Source organism: Sarcophilus harrisii, chromosome 5 (assembly GCF_902635505.1).
Source record: "Sarcophilus harrisii chromosome 5, mSarHar1.11, whole genome shotgun sequence".
In the NCBI taxonomy this organism is placed as follows: Eukaryota; Metazoa; Chordata; class Mammalia; order Dasyuromorphia; family Dasyuridae; genus Sarcophilus; species Sarcophilus harrisii.
Genome location: NC_045430.1, coordinates 98,537,978 through 98,552,683, shown reverse-complemented (window position 1 = coordinate 98,552,683; position 14,706 = coordinate 98,537,978). Strand labels below are relative to the sequence as shown.

Below are 14,706 nucleotides of genomic sequence, written 5' to 3'. Positions count from 1 at the left end.
GATTGTTTTATTTTTGAAAATTGCTTTTAAACTTTGATTTTCAAAAGTGATGTTAAAATGAGGAGGCATTTTAGAATTCATGTACACTAAAACTGATGTAATTCTTTTCTTCAGGTGTTACCCAAAATGATGTCATTCTGTTATCAAATCCTTACAGAACCAAACTTTGACCCCAGGAAGAAAGATGGAGCATTGCATGTAATAGGTTCCCTAGCTGATATTTTATTGAAGGTTAAGATCTTAAATTTCATACTCTTAATATAACATTTAACAGGATTTTTTTTTACTATGATTGGAGGGTGAAAAAGGTGGCTTGATAGACTAAAACTTTTTATAGGGGAAAAGATTGTTATTTTTTTAAAATTATAAATAATGATGACTGTGTTCTTGTTAACTTAGTATTTATTTTTCAGTCAAATGTGGTCTATGGAATACTTTAAAACACGACTTTAAAAAAAGAGCCAACCTTTGTCTGACAACTTCCTAAGCTTAAATGCTTAAATTGCTTATCTGTGGTGATGGAGTAAATTTGTCCATGAATGTTTATTTTAAACAATTTTGTCTTTTCTTATATTAGCTTTTTTTTTTAAAACCAGAATTTATAAGAAGCAAAAAAATTAATTGGGTTGAGTTTTTAAAAATTTCTTTTGTTACTTGTGTCAGGAAGCTGTAAAAATACAACTTAAGAAATCTAGAAAAGAAGGAAAAAGGAGTCTTATAGATTGAAAATTAGAAGGAACCTCAGAGTTCATTTACTCTAAGTTCCTCTTATGAATTTTTAATAAATTTTTATGGCCACTAGTCTTTCTTTTTTTTTTTCCTGCTAATTTTAATAAATCACAGAAGGTAAACTTTATCAGTTGATGAACGTTTATTGTGTTACAGATAATTTTACAGTTGGTAGTTACTAGGTAATTCAGTAAATAGTTTCAGTAAGATTATTTTGATGCCTTTGAAGCCCTCTTGGTTTTTTAATTTTTCTCCAAAGTAATCTAATATCTAGTAGAATAAATACTATTTCTCCATGAAAAAAATCTCAACTGATGTGTATTTGTCTTTTTGTATGTAAGAAGTACTTGGGTTTAAGTGACTTGCCCAGAGTCACATAACTTAAGTGTTAAGTGGCTGGTGCCTTGTTTGAATTCAAGTCCTCCTGATTCCAGAGTTGCTGCTGTTATCCACTCTAGTTTCCCCATGTGAAATTGTTTTTCATTGAGAAATTATTTTCAAAAGAAGACTATGAAAAGAGATTTTTAATCATGAAATCTAGAATTTTCTTAAAAAAAAAATAACTAGGGGGCAGGTAGGTGGTGCAGTGGATAGACCACCTGCCCTGAAGTCATGAGGACCTGAGTTCAAATGTAGTCTAAGACACTTCACGCTTCCTAGCTGTGTGGCCCTGGGCAGGCCACTTAACCCTGATGGCCTCAGCAAAAAAAAACAAAACAAAAACAAAAAACTAAAGTTTATTTGACATACTTTATTTTTAAATTTAAAAATTATAAATCTTGTTTTGATTTCATCTAATTGTAACATAGTATTAATTCACCTAATTGAATCCATTGGTTCGTATAAATAAATATGAAATGAGATGACTGACGTTACATTTTTATTTTCTACAGAAGAGTATGTTCAAGGACCAAATGGAATTAATGCTGCAGAATCATGTATTTCCATTGTTTTTGTCTAACCTGGGATACCTCAGAGCAAGAGTATGTTTACTAATTAATTAATTTAATTTACTTGTTTAAGATTCCTTTCTAAGCACAGAATGCTGAACACAGAAAACAATTTAAAAAATTAACAAATGATTTTTAAGTCTTTGTGCAAATGGAAATAATCATTATTAGAAACCAGGATGGGGTTTGCTTAAGGATATGTCATACCAAGTAAACCTCATTTCTTTTTTTTTTTTTTTTTTTTTGGGTAGGGTTGCTAGACTATTATGTTACTTATAGACATAGCATATTTGGTATTCTTGTTGATAAGAAGAGAAGTTTGAGCTGGATGATGTGTAGTTAAGTAGATCAATTGTTCATTGGTTGGTTCTTTTATCCTGAAGGGATGTGATGACTTTGTCTTTGGCATTCTCTTCCTTAACTTTTTTAAAAGATAGCTTCAGTTAAGTTCAAGAACATTTTTCAAATTTCCAATGGACATGAAGCATTAAGGTATATTAAGATAAATAAAATATAGTTTCTGTCCTAAGGAGATTTTTTTAGGAATTTAGAATGGAATCATAGTCGTCATTAGATCTCAAAAGTGGCTCCGTATCTAAACTGTGAGTGTTCTCTAAAACATTTCTTCACTCTTCCTCTTGCTGGCTGTATTCAAACAGAATCTAGAACTTAGTACCATATTAGATAGCTCAGTCTAGTCTTGAGTCATTCTAATTATTAAGAGTATTTTCAATACATTGCTTAAATCTTTCTTTAACTCACATCCAAGAGTCCAAGTTCTTCACTCTGAAAGTAAGCAATGTATTTCTAATCCTGTTACTTGTAATCATTTCTTAGCTCCATTATATAATTTGCTCTAACTACTCTGCACTTATTTTCTATTTTTTATGTAGTGCTTTTGTGGTCAGTCAACAAATATTTATTAAGCATTTATGTATCAGTAACTGTGATAAGTGCTGGGGATAAAAAGAAAGACGATAGTACAATTCCTTCCTTTAAAGATCTTACATTATAATTGCTATAACTCTTATGTATAAGACAAATGCAGTATAAATTGAAGATAATCTCACAGGGAAGCACTAGTAGATTTAAGATTAGGGGGAGACTTGGAAGAATCTCCTGAAGAAATTAGAATTTAATCTGATCTTTAAAGCAAGTCAGGAAATTCAGGAGACAGATCAGGAAGAAGAATATTCCAGTCATGGGAGAAAGACCATAAAAAAGTGCAGTTAGGCTATGTGTGTGGGAATAGCTAGAAGATTATGTTGTTGGAATATAGCTTATGTGGAGTCAAATAAAATGTGAGTATATTGGAAAGGTAGAAAGAGGCCAAGTTGTAGAGCATTTTGTATTTGACTCAGGCAGTACTAGAAAGTACCTGGACTTTATTGAGTAAGGGGTGGTGGTGATGATGACATGGTCAGACCCACATTTTAGAAAGATTATTTTGGAAGGAGAGTAGAAATTGGTTTGGAGAGACTTGAAATATATTACAGGATGATAAAGGGGACTGTCTACTAGAAAAGAAAGGAATAGAATGGGATCAAGGGTACATGTAGAGAGATTAGCTTTGGCAAAGAGAAGGACCACTTTTTGATAATAAGTATGGGGGAAGCAAGAAAATTGGAGAAAAGCATCTGAATGATGATGAGGGGAAGGGAAGTAGAAGGAGCTCTTAGTGAATGATTTCAATTATTTTTTGATGAAGTATGAAGCAAGGTCTTCAGCTTAGAGGGTTGGGGGTTGGGATGCCATGGAAGGCTTGAGTAGGGATGAAAAAATTTGGAATAGATTCTGTGGTGAGTGATATAGTAAGATGATTAGGAAGGTGTAAATTGCCTTGTTGCTTTGAGGGCTCAGTTGAGATTGTGCAACATTAATTTGTAGTGGACCTACTCAGCACAGCTTTGTGATGTTTTTCTGTGTGCCTTCTGCAGCATGGAATAGGAGCAAAATTAGTAGATGGTTGGAGTTGAGGCCTGATAAAGCATTATGAGAGAATTGAAAGAGAATGGATATCAATGCAAAAATAAAGGACAGGCTTAGGTGTCTTAAGACAGAAGAAAATATGGAATTTAAAAAATTATGATCACATGTTTATTCAGCTGTAAAGTGTGGATAATGACATTTACATATTGCCTGCCTCACAGGACAAATGTGCAGAATGTATTTTATATACCGTGTTAGACAAAATTATCTGTAATTACTGTTATTATTTTGGAATCTGCAGAGTTACTCCTCTGGGAGGGCACTCTCGTGATTACTCAACAAATTTGGGGAAATAGACGAACCTGGTAATTTGAACTAGAAAAAGCATGACTTGATTTAGTTTGTGAAATATTAATTCATTTTTTTCATCTGTCATATCAGAAACAGGAACTTAATGAGAGGTTCAAAAAGTTACATGAACTTTAAATAAGAAGTAAATAATCTGTTTTTATGGTATTTATAAGTAAGTGGCAGGAGGAAGACAAACTCTAATATTAATAACCTCTACTTGTTCACACCACATGGCAACTAGTGAATTTGAGTTAGATAAGGGTAGGGATAGAACTTCTGAATGGGAATTCTCCTGGGAGAATGAAGATTGGAATTTATCTAGGTCAAAATCAGGTTGAAAATTATCTTCTTCAATCATGATCCTTACACCTAGAAATAAAATTACAAAGCAGATTTTTCATTGCTAATTGGTCATACCAGCCTGCTTTAGTGTGGAATCCTTAGAGTTTGATATGGCTTCAATCCTCTGTAAACATGGTTTGAGATATAATATTCAGATATAAGTATTAGTAGAGGAGAAGAATTGCTAAGAATTTTCAGATATAATTCCATTTTATAGTTTGCTGAAGACAAGCATTAACTTTTGAGACTTTTTATGATGTTATAACTTGCTTCCTATTATTTAGGCAATCAGACAGGAGTTTAAAACTACATCATTACCAGCAAAAAAATATTATTCAAAACCTGAAATAGATGGTGTACCTATTTCACAGATAGCAGCATAAGGCAGTGGTGCTTGAAAATTGAATTCCTTTCTGCAAAGGGAAGAAACAGAGTAGTAGATCAGGATGCTGGCAAGGATAACAAGGTAGCAAGAGGACAAAGCTTGAAAGGGCATGAGGGAATTAACCTGGTATTGAAAAGCATTTGGAGTTTATCATCATGAGTCTTTGTGTTGCACAATATTGATAATTAATTTTCCATAGCATAAAAAACTTGTCTCTCCTGTCCTGTTTAAAATGCATTTAAATGCATCAAACATTTTGAAAGCACTAAGATGACATTTTTTAAAATGTAAATTTAACAGTTTACCAAATATCACTCCAATTCCCTACCCTAACTTAGGGTTATTTTATTGCATAGGTAATTTTTACATACATAATGATAAATATAATTGCTTCCCATTTATTTTCTTATACTACAGTCCTGTTGGGTTCTTCATTCATTTAGTACTTTGATATTTCATAATGAGCTCAACCTAAGAAATGCAGTTGAACTAACAAAAAAGAGCCTCATTGAAGATAAGGAGATGCCTGTCAAGGTAGAAGCTGCAGTTGCTCTTCAGTCATTAATTTGTAACCAGGAACAAGGTAAGGTCAAAATCTGTTAATTGGTACTTGTTTATTTCTTTCCCTCTTCTTAAATTGTTTTCTTGCTATCCTTCTTTCTATCTCCCAGAAGGGGTTCCTTGGCGCTTAGTATCTAGCTTCAAGATTGGGAAATGAGACCTGAAGATCTCTGAGGAAAAGTTAGGAAAACTTTGAAACTGTAGGTTGTTAAGAATGGATTTTGTGTTACTTGTAGTAGAACATGCTATTTAATGCTTCCATGAAGTTTATTGTAGTAGAAAGAGTCCTTTTGGTTATAGGGCAGGAGATTCACAGGCATCCTAGGCTCAGCTATGCCATTGTATTACCTAGGATAAGTAACTTCATCTCTCTGGATCACAGTTTTCTTATTTGTAAAATTAAGAAACTGAAGTACATAATTTATAAGGAATCCTTCACTTCTAAAATTCACTTATTACATAATTACAAAATTTAAGAGCTAGAAGACTGTTTAATCTAATTCATACTTGAATAAACATCCTTTACAACATACCCAACAAATAATTATATGATTTTGTTTGAAGAGCTTCAAACCTGCACTGGCAGGGTAACTGATTTCTTGAGACAGCTCCTTCCACTTTTGGTTACTTTTAATTAAAATTTTCCTTATATCAAGTCCATTTCTTCTTTTTTTAAAAAAAGTAATCTGCTTTTTGCTTCAAATTTTTCTATCTGGATACAAGCAGAACAAGTCAACTCCTTCTATGTAGAAGACTCCCAAATATGTAAAAGCAACTATCATGCCCCTTGATTCTCTGTATTAAACATCCCTTCAGCCAATTGTCTTATACTATGATCCCATGATTTCCATTCTGGTTACTCTCTTTTGGATACTTTTTAGTCTCATTGATTTTTTCCTTAAAATTTGGTGCTCAAAACTAAATTTATTTCTCCAAATGAGCTCTTACAAGGGCAGAGTACAAAGGGAATATCATTTCTCAAGTTTCGAACAAGTCAAGATGAATAAAATAACAACAAAAATAAAATCACATTTTTGACTTCTGTTCCAAATTGTTTATTTATTTTGAGTTGCTAGTCTACTAATACCTCAAGATATTTGTCAGATGAGCTAAGAGATACATATCAGTTTGTTACTGTACTTGAAGATGATTTTTTAATCCTAAGCATAAATTGTTAATGCTGTAAAGTTACTCATACATATAACCTGTAAATAAAAGGCTATTAAATAAAATAAATACAAATGAAAAATCTGAAGGAACTAAAAAAAAAAAATCCTAAGCATAGTTTATATTTATTGAATTTCATACTACATTTTGTTCTTGTTCTATTTTGTTATCTTTTTGGATCTTGATTCTGCCATTCCTTCTATGTTAGCTATCTTAGTATGATTTTTTGATATGTCTAGATAGTGAATATAGTATATTCAAAGAAAGAGAATTCCTTTTTTTTTTTTTTTTTTTTTTTGCCTTGGGGAGCGGAAATTTATTTATAATAATAGGTTTTTTAGTTTTCAAAGTACATGTAAAGAGTTTTCAGCATTCATCCTTGCAAAACTTTGTATTCCAAATTTTTCTCCCTCTCTTCCTATCTCCTTCTCCCCTAGATAGCAAGTAATCCAATATAGATTAAACATATTCATTTCTTCTAAACATATTTATTATGCTGCACAAAAAAAAATCACATCAAAAAGGGGGGTTGAAATGAGAAAGAAAAAACAAGCAAGTAAACAACAATAACAATAAAAAAGATGAACATACTGTGTTGTGATCCACATTCAATCTTCATAGTCCTTTCTCTGGAGGCAGATGACTGAAAAGAGAACTCCTTAAGAAAATAGATGACTGCTTATTGTTACATTTTTAAGAAATCTTTGAAGTCAACTTCAAACTTCATATATTCTCTGCCCTACCTATTTAAAGGCACTTGAATATAGCTTTGATCCCTTGACTAGTGTTAGCTATGGGACACTGACTTCCATATTTTTCCTCTTTCAATCTCCATAGTTCTCCCCAATTGATTACTGAAGTGTGTTAGGAAATATAATTTGGAAAGCATAATGAAAATCTTATCTATTTACTTTGTTTTTCTTTTGAATCTAGAAGTATAATATTCTTACAGCATACTTAGAAATACATTAGTGTTTGTATTTGCTTCCCTTACTAATACCACAATCATATTGTTTGTATGAATAACTTCATTTTGAATTTTTAAAATTTTCTTAATTTTGTTTATTATCTGATTGAATTAGCCAAAGAATATGTGAAGCCACATGTGAGGCCTGTCATGCAAGAACTATTACACATTGTTAGAGAGACAGAAAATGATGATGTTACCAATGTCATCCAGAAGATGATATGTGAGTACAGTCAAGAGGTGGCTACTTTCGCTGTGGACATGACCCAGCATTTGGTAAGATAACAGAACTTCATTCAAGACTAAAAACAAGAACCCAATTTTATATTGTTTTATAATAAGTCCTGCCAATTATGAGTAAATTAAGTTCCAATTTGGAGTTTAATTATGACTGTGGAAGTCACTATAGAAATGACTGTTTGATAATAGTGTTAATTTCTCATGTCAGAATCTTTTTCTTCAGCTTACAAGGTTTCCAGTTTCAGATTATCAGTTTATAGATTCTAGTTTATAAATAGAAATAGAATTGGAATGCTCAAAAAGAGGGATTGAAATAAGAAAGAATTTATATTTATATTTTTACTATTCTTGTAACAAAATTTTGAATCTATGTTCATTAAGCTTATAGACTTTTCTAATGGCTACATATGATTTTAAAAGTTTTTATGTAACACTAAAATAAGTTGTTTGTTTTTTAAAAGAAATAAAGATTGCCATAAATTCTAGCAGTATTTAAAATGTTTAAAAACAATATAAATTACTGTTTAACCATATTATTTGGTGCTTATTACTAAATGTGTGGATAACTAGAAATTTGTTTATTTCTCCTCCTTTTTTTCTTCTGTTATTTCCTTTTTCTTTCTGTCTTCCCCCATTCTGAGTAGAAGATATAAAAAGAGTTTAAAATAAATCTTTTATTTCCAGTAAATGGTTTAAATGAAGGAAATTTTGTTATTGTTTGTAGAATTTGTTTTTTTTAGAGAATATTTAGAGAATTTTAGAGAAATTTGTTTTTTAAAGAATATTCTGATATTTATTGACACAGATAATAAAATTTGGCCACATTTAAAATATGATAGATTGTTGTAGCTATAGGGAGCAGTGTGGTTCAGTGGACAAGATTTAGACTTAGGATTTCAAAGAGTGCTGTTTGATGTTCCCCATCTGACAAATATCCTTTATTTGCTAGTTTTTTTTACAAGAAAGAATGTTAAAATAGTAACTAAATTTTAATTTACAGGCTGAGATATTTGTCAAAGTTCTTCATAGTGATGAATATGAAGAAGTAGAGGACAAAACTGTTATGGCTATGGGAATTTTACATACTATCGACACTATTTTGACAGTTGTGGAAGATCATAAAGAGGTACATTTTCATAAGTCTGATATTTAAATTTAAATTATTCTATTTTATTACTATGTTAAAATTTTACATCAATCTAAAGAGATAAAAGTGTACATTAAAACCTTATTTCAGTATCTCCCCAAGTTTTACTTTCAAATAAAATTTGTATTTATAGAAAGGATAATAGTATATTCTAAAAAAGTAAAAGGAAGAGTAATAAAGATTAGTTACACATTATTTTTATCTATTTTCAATTTTGAAATGTTAATTTGGCCTGTACCATTTAATATTTATTAAAACAAATTGTAAGCAAAAAGGTCTTCTCTTTGTGATGCTAGTCAAGCCGTGAATGTTTATTAAGTGCCTACTTTGTGTCGTACTCTACTATATTCTAATGATGCAAAGAAATGTAAAAGATAATGAGGAAGGCGACCTGTTAACAACTATGTACAAATAAGCTATGTACATGATAATTTGGAAATAATCAGCAGAGGATTATAGTTAAGTTTATAGTTAAAAGGGATAGGGAAAGGCTTTCTGTAGAAAGTAGGATTTTTGGTGGAGCTTGAAGGAACCTAGGGAAGCCCACAGAGGGTGATGAAGAGGGAGAATATTCCAACTATAGGGACTGTCAGTGAAATAGTCAAAAAGTAGAGGCTAGTGTAACCAAATTTCAGAATACATGGAGTTGAAGCATGATGTGTATGAAAACTGGAAAGATTGGGGTAGACTAGGTTATATTTGTTCTTAAAGGTGAGGGACCACTGAAATTTATTGAGTATGGTAGATTACATGATCAGACCTGTGTTGGTGTTGAACATGGTTTGGAGTATAAAGAAATTTGAGGCCAGCAGACCAACTAGCAGGCTGTTGATGTAGCTCAGGTGTGAAATGGTGCTCATTTTTTCCAGAGAAAAATGGAGAAATGGAGAGAGGGTAATATGGGAAAAATATTATGAAAATAAAATTGACAATTCCTGGGGGATAAGAAAGAATAAGGAGTCAAGGATTAGTCAGAACATGATGGTGTCCTCTACAGTAAACTAGAAATTTAGAGATTCATCATTTTATTTCTTTCCTTACTGAAAATATGTATACTGTATAAAGGATATTATATTTTTTATCTTTCCAATTAGTAGATGGAGAGAGGGAGAACTTGGAAAGGAAAATAAAAATGTTTACAAATTCAAATTTTAAAAATCTTGAAAAAAAATTATAAGCCTTTTAAAAAGATACTGAATTGTTCCAAAATTTATTGCCCTGAACAACATATGGAGATAATCTAGTCCAGGCCATCTCATTTAAAATTTTTTTATATGTTTTGATTTTACATTACCTTCATGTTTAGAATCATATCTTTCTTCCTCTCCTGAAAAAGCCATCCCTTGTTTCAAAGAATCAAAAAAGAAAGAGGAAAAGAATGTAATTGAATAAAACTAGCCTAGACATCAGTTTTGTTTGACAGTAAATTCAGTCTTATACCCATAATTTCTTACTACTCTGCCACCAAACAAATAAATAAATAAAAAGGATGCATTTATCTTTTTTTTTTTTTTCAGGCCCAAATTGGGTTATACAGGGTTTAATGCCACTTTTTGTTTTGTTCTTTTCATTTACATTGTTGTCATTGCATATATTATTTTCCTATTTCTAATTTTTTCATATTCATATTTCTTCTTATCCTTTGTATTTTCATATTTATCATTTCTTACTGCACAATAATATTCATATGCACCATAAATTATTTAATCATTCTCTTATGCCTTACAAATTGCCTCATTTTATAGGTAAGCAGTAATAGAATCCAGTTCTATGTTTTTCTAGTTCAGAGTTATTGAACTTTTCACTATTAAAAGAAATATTAACGAATTATTTTTTGGAGGGAATAGTGGGGAATAAAGGACAATGTATATATTAGGTATAAATCAGTTACGTGTGTATCTTTCCATCCTGTGTATAAACATGTTCATGAGAAATTTTAGACTATATTATACAAATTTTATCATATATTATTTTATGTTTCCTTTTAGATAACTCAGCAGTTGGAGTGCATTTGTCTTCGGATCATTGGTCTTGTTTTGCAAAAGCATGTGATAGGTATGTTCAATGATTTCATAAAATTGTTAGATTCTTTATATACTTGAAAGAAAAACTATTTGGAATTCTGTTTTTGAATTTAATGTAATACATTTTGTATGACTTTTTTATTAGTATCATTATTTTCAACAAAAGGAAATTTGTCCTCTCTTCAGTTTCCTAATCACTTTTATGATTGAATTTCTGATATTAAAATATATTTTATCACTTAGAGGTAATAGGATAATAAATCAATTAAAGTAATTTTGAAATTTGAATGAATTTATTAAAAAGACACATTTTAATAAACTTACATGTTTAGATGCAAAGTAATTGTCATCAAGATTCAAAAATCAGAAGAAAGACTAGATGTCAGATAAATTTGTTCAGCTATATGAAAATGAACCATTTGCTTGATTGCTTTAATGGCAGACAAGAATTTTTAACCTACCTTTGTGTATGTTTGAATAAAATTAGGAATTCTTCCTGGGGTTTATGGATTGGAATTTTGTAAGTTAGACTATTTTCCATAGAATCAAGAATATAGATGAGACATTCTAAGGAAATTAGTCTTAGTTAATGAAATATAAGAGTAGTGCAAAGGCTTTGGAAAATATGACCACCAATTGGTCATATTTTTTGTTAATAATGGTATAGCTTAAGTTCTAAGCCTTGTCTTTTAGACTTTTGCCTTGTTTTCTCAATCATATTTTAGGCTTTTATAAACTGATTTCTAATTTTGCCACTCTACTGCTATAATTCTTTCCAAAATTACCAATGATCTTTTAATTAACAGTCTGATTACGTTTTCTCAGTCCTAGTCCTTTTAGATCTCTTTAAGTAGGTAGCTAGGTAGGTAGCTAGCTAGAGAATTTATTAAATACTTTGTGTCAGGCAAAGTGGTAAGAGTCTGGGAAAATAAATAAAAAAAGACAATGCATAAAAGGGAAAATGGATTGGTTCTGTCTTGAACTGGTCTGGATCCAAAGAGAACAACAATATGGCTGATTTCCTCAAATAAAGATTTGGGAAGAAACTCTTGGAGGAAGAGGCTGTAGGAGTGGAAGCATTGCCAGTGTAAGAAGGTTACTAACATAGAGGTGAAAAGCCTATCTGATATGATATTAAATACAGCATGATGTCTGGGGTTGATAACTCAAATGAAAATCTGAAGAAGAACTCTTTTCTCTCTGTTTCTAAATATTTCTTAGATCTCACTCTTCCTGTCTAATTTTTCCTTTAATCTTTCTTTGCTAGTTCATTACCTATATCACTTGTTCCAGCTAAAATCTTCTATTATGTATGTTTCCGCCATTAGAATGTAATCTTCTTGAGAGCAAGGATTTTTAACTTTTCTTTTTTTAATTTCCTGTGCTTAATCCTTTATTTTGTACATAGTAAGGACTTAACAAATGGATTATTCTTTTATCACCTATTCATTCATTCATGTATCTATGCCCAGACTCTCCTAAGTTCCAGTCATATATTTTCAGCTTCTTATTAGAAATTTCAAACTGATTGTTATGCATCTGGAACTTGAAATGTCCAAATCAGAATTCATTTTTTCCTTAATCCTAGTGCTCTTATAGACTTGCAGATTTGGCATTATCCTTTTTTTTTTTTTTAAAACATGTACAATTTTTTTTTACAGGTAGGACTATTGTTTTTATTGTATTAGCTTGATCTATGCATTAGTAATTGATATTTTCCCAATTTTTAAGATTTAACTGTCTATTTTTTTAATTAAAGCTTTTAATTTTTAAAACATATGCATGGATAATTTTTCAACATCGACCCTTGCAAAACCTTGTGTTCCAAATTTTCCCTCCATTCCCCCTACCTGCTCCCCTAGATGTCAAATAATCCAATATATGTTAAACATGGTAAAAATATATATGTTAAATCCAATATTTGTATACATGTTTATACAGTTATCTTGCTGCACAAGAAAAATAGATTAAAAAGGAAAAAAAATGAGAAAGAAAACAATGCAAGCAAACAACAAAAAGAGTGAAAATGCTATGTTGTGATCTACACTCAGTTCCCACAGTCTTCTCTCTGGGTTTAGATGGCTCTCATCATCACAAGATCATTGGAACTGGCTTGAATTGTCTCATTGTTGAGAAGAGATCAGAATTGACCATTATATAATCTTACTGTTGTCATGTACAATGAAATCCAGGTTCTGTTCATTTCACTTAACATCAGTTCATATCACTCTGTCCAGGCCTCTCTAAAATCATCCTGCTGATCGTTTCTTATAGAACCATAATATTCCATAACATTCATATACCATAACTTATTCAGCCATTCTCCAATTGATGGGCATCTACTCAGTTTCCAGTTTCTTGCCACTACAAAAAGGGCTGCCACAAACATTTTTGCAAATGTGAGTCCTTTTTCCTCCTTTAAGATCTCTTCGGGATATAAACCCAGTAGAAATACTGTTGAATCAAAAGATATACACAGTTTGATAACCTTTTGAGCATAGTTCTAAATTGTTCCCCAGAATGGTTTCACCAACAATGTATCAGTCTCCCAGTTTTCCCACATCCTCTCCAACATTCATCATTATCTTTTCCTGTCATCTTAGCCAATCTGAGAGGTGTGTAATGGTATCTCAGAGTTGCATTTCTCTGATCAATAGTGATTTAGAATGTGCAGTTCTATATGTTTTCACAGTTATCATGCTGTACAAGAAATGTCAAATCAAAAAGGAAAAGAATGAGAAAAAAAAAAACAAAATGCTAGCAAACAACAACAAAAAAGTGAAAATACTATGTTATGGTCCACACTCAGTACTCACAGTCCTCTCTTTGAGTGCAAATGACTCTCATTATTTCTTTTCCTGTGCTTTGTGGTCCAACCAAATTGACTTTTTTTTTTTTTTTTTTAAATTTAATAGCCTTTTTTACAGGTTATATGCATAGGTAACTTTACAGCATTAACAACTGCCAAATCTCTTGTTCCAGTTTTTCACCTCTTACCCCCCACCCCCTCCCCTAGATGGCAGGATGACCAGTAGATGTTAAATACATTAAAATATAAATTAGATACACAATAAGTATACATGACCAAAACGTTATTTTGCTGTACAGAAAGAATCAGACTCTGAAATATTGTACAATTAGCTTGTGAAGGAAATCAAAAATGCAGGTGGGCATAAATATAGGGATTGGGAATTCAATGTAATGGTTTTTAGTCATCTCCCAGAGTTCTTTCTCTGGGCGTAGCTGGTACAGTTCATTACTGCTCCACTGGAAATGATTTGGTTGATCTCGTTGCTGAGGATGGCCAGGTCCATCAGAACTGGTCATCATATAGTATTGTTGTTGAAGTATATAATGATCTCCTGGTCCTGCTCATTTCACTCAGCATCAGTTCATGTAAGTCTCTCCAGGCCTTTCTGAAATCATCCTGTTGGTCATTTCTTACAGAACAATAATATTCCATAATATTCATATACCACAATTTATTCAGCCATTCTCCAACTGATGGACATCCATTCAGTTTCCAGTTTCTAGCCACTACAAAAAGGGCTGCCACAAACATTCGTGCACATACCAGGTCCCTTTTCCCTTCTTTATAATCTCTTTGGGATATAAGCCCAGTAGTAACACTGCTGGATCAAAGGGTATGCACAGTTTGATCACTTTTTGAGCATAGTTCCAAACTACTCTCCAAAATCAACCAAATTGACTTTGCTGAATCTCACGAATGACATGATATTCCTCATCTCCATTCCTTTACACTGTTGCCCATGTCTGGAATGTACTTTCTCACTACCTTTAGTGCTTTTCTTTTACCAAGTAGACTATTTGTTAATTTTTAATAGTCTTCTAAGTAATTTTGAACTGGGCACATGTTACCTAATTAATTAACTAATGTGGTTGAGTCTTTCCCA

General features: G+C 31.5%; 1 protein-coding gene across 5 annotated transcripts in view; it reads left to right on the top strand.

Moving 5' to 3' along the window:
• The window catches only part of IPO8 (importin 8), a 134,430-nt gene that overhangs the window by 82,752 nt on the left and 36,972 nt on the right, over positions 1 to 14,706 (top strand). For all 5 annotated transcript variants that reach the window (XR_004229479.1, XM_031938112.1, XM_031938114.1 and 2 more), the window contains 6 exons: positions 115 to 231; positions 1,623 to 1,712; positions 5,104 to 5,269; positions 7,497 to 7,657; positions 8,622 to 8,747; positions 10,757 to 10,823. Coding sequence is in view for 4 of the 5 variants with exons in the window: in XM_031938112.1 (XP_031793972.1) it covers positions 115 to 231; positions 1,623 to 1,712; positions 5,104 to 5,269; positions 7,497 to 7,657; positions 8,622 to 8,747; positions 10,757 to 10,823 (727 nt within the window). In the remaining variant the exon portion in view is untranslated. The remainder of the gene's footprint in view (positions 1 to 114; positions 232 to 1,622; positions 1,713 to 5,103; positions 5,270 to 7,496; positions 7,658 to 8,621; positions 8,748 to 10,756; positions 10,824 to 14,706) is intronic.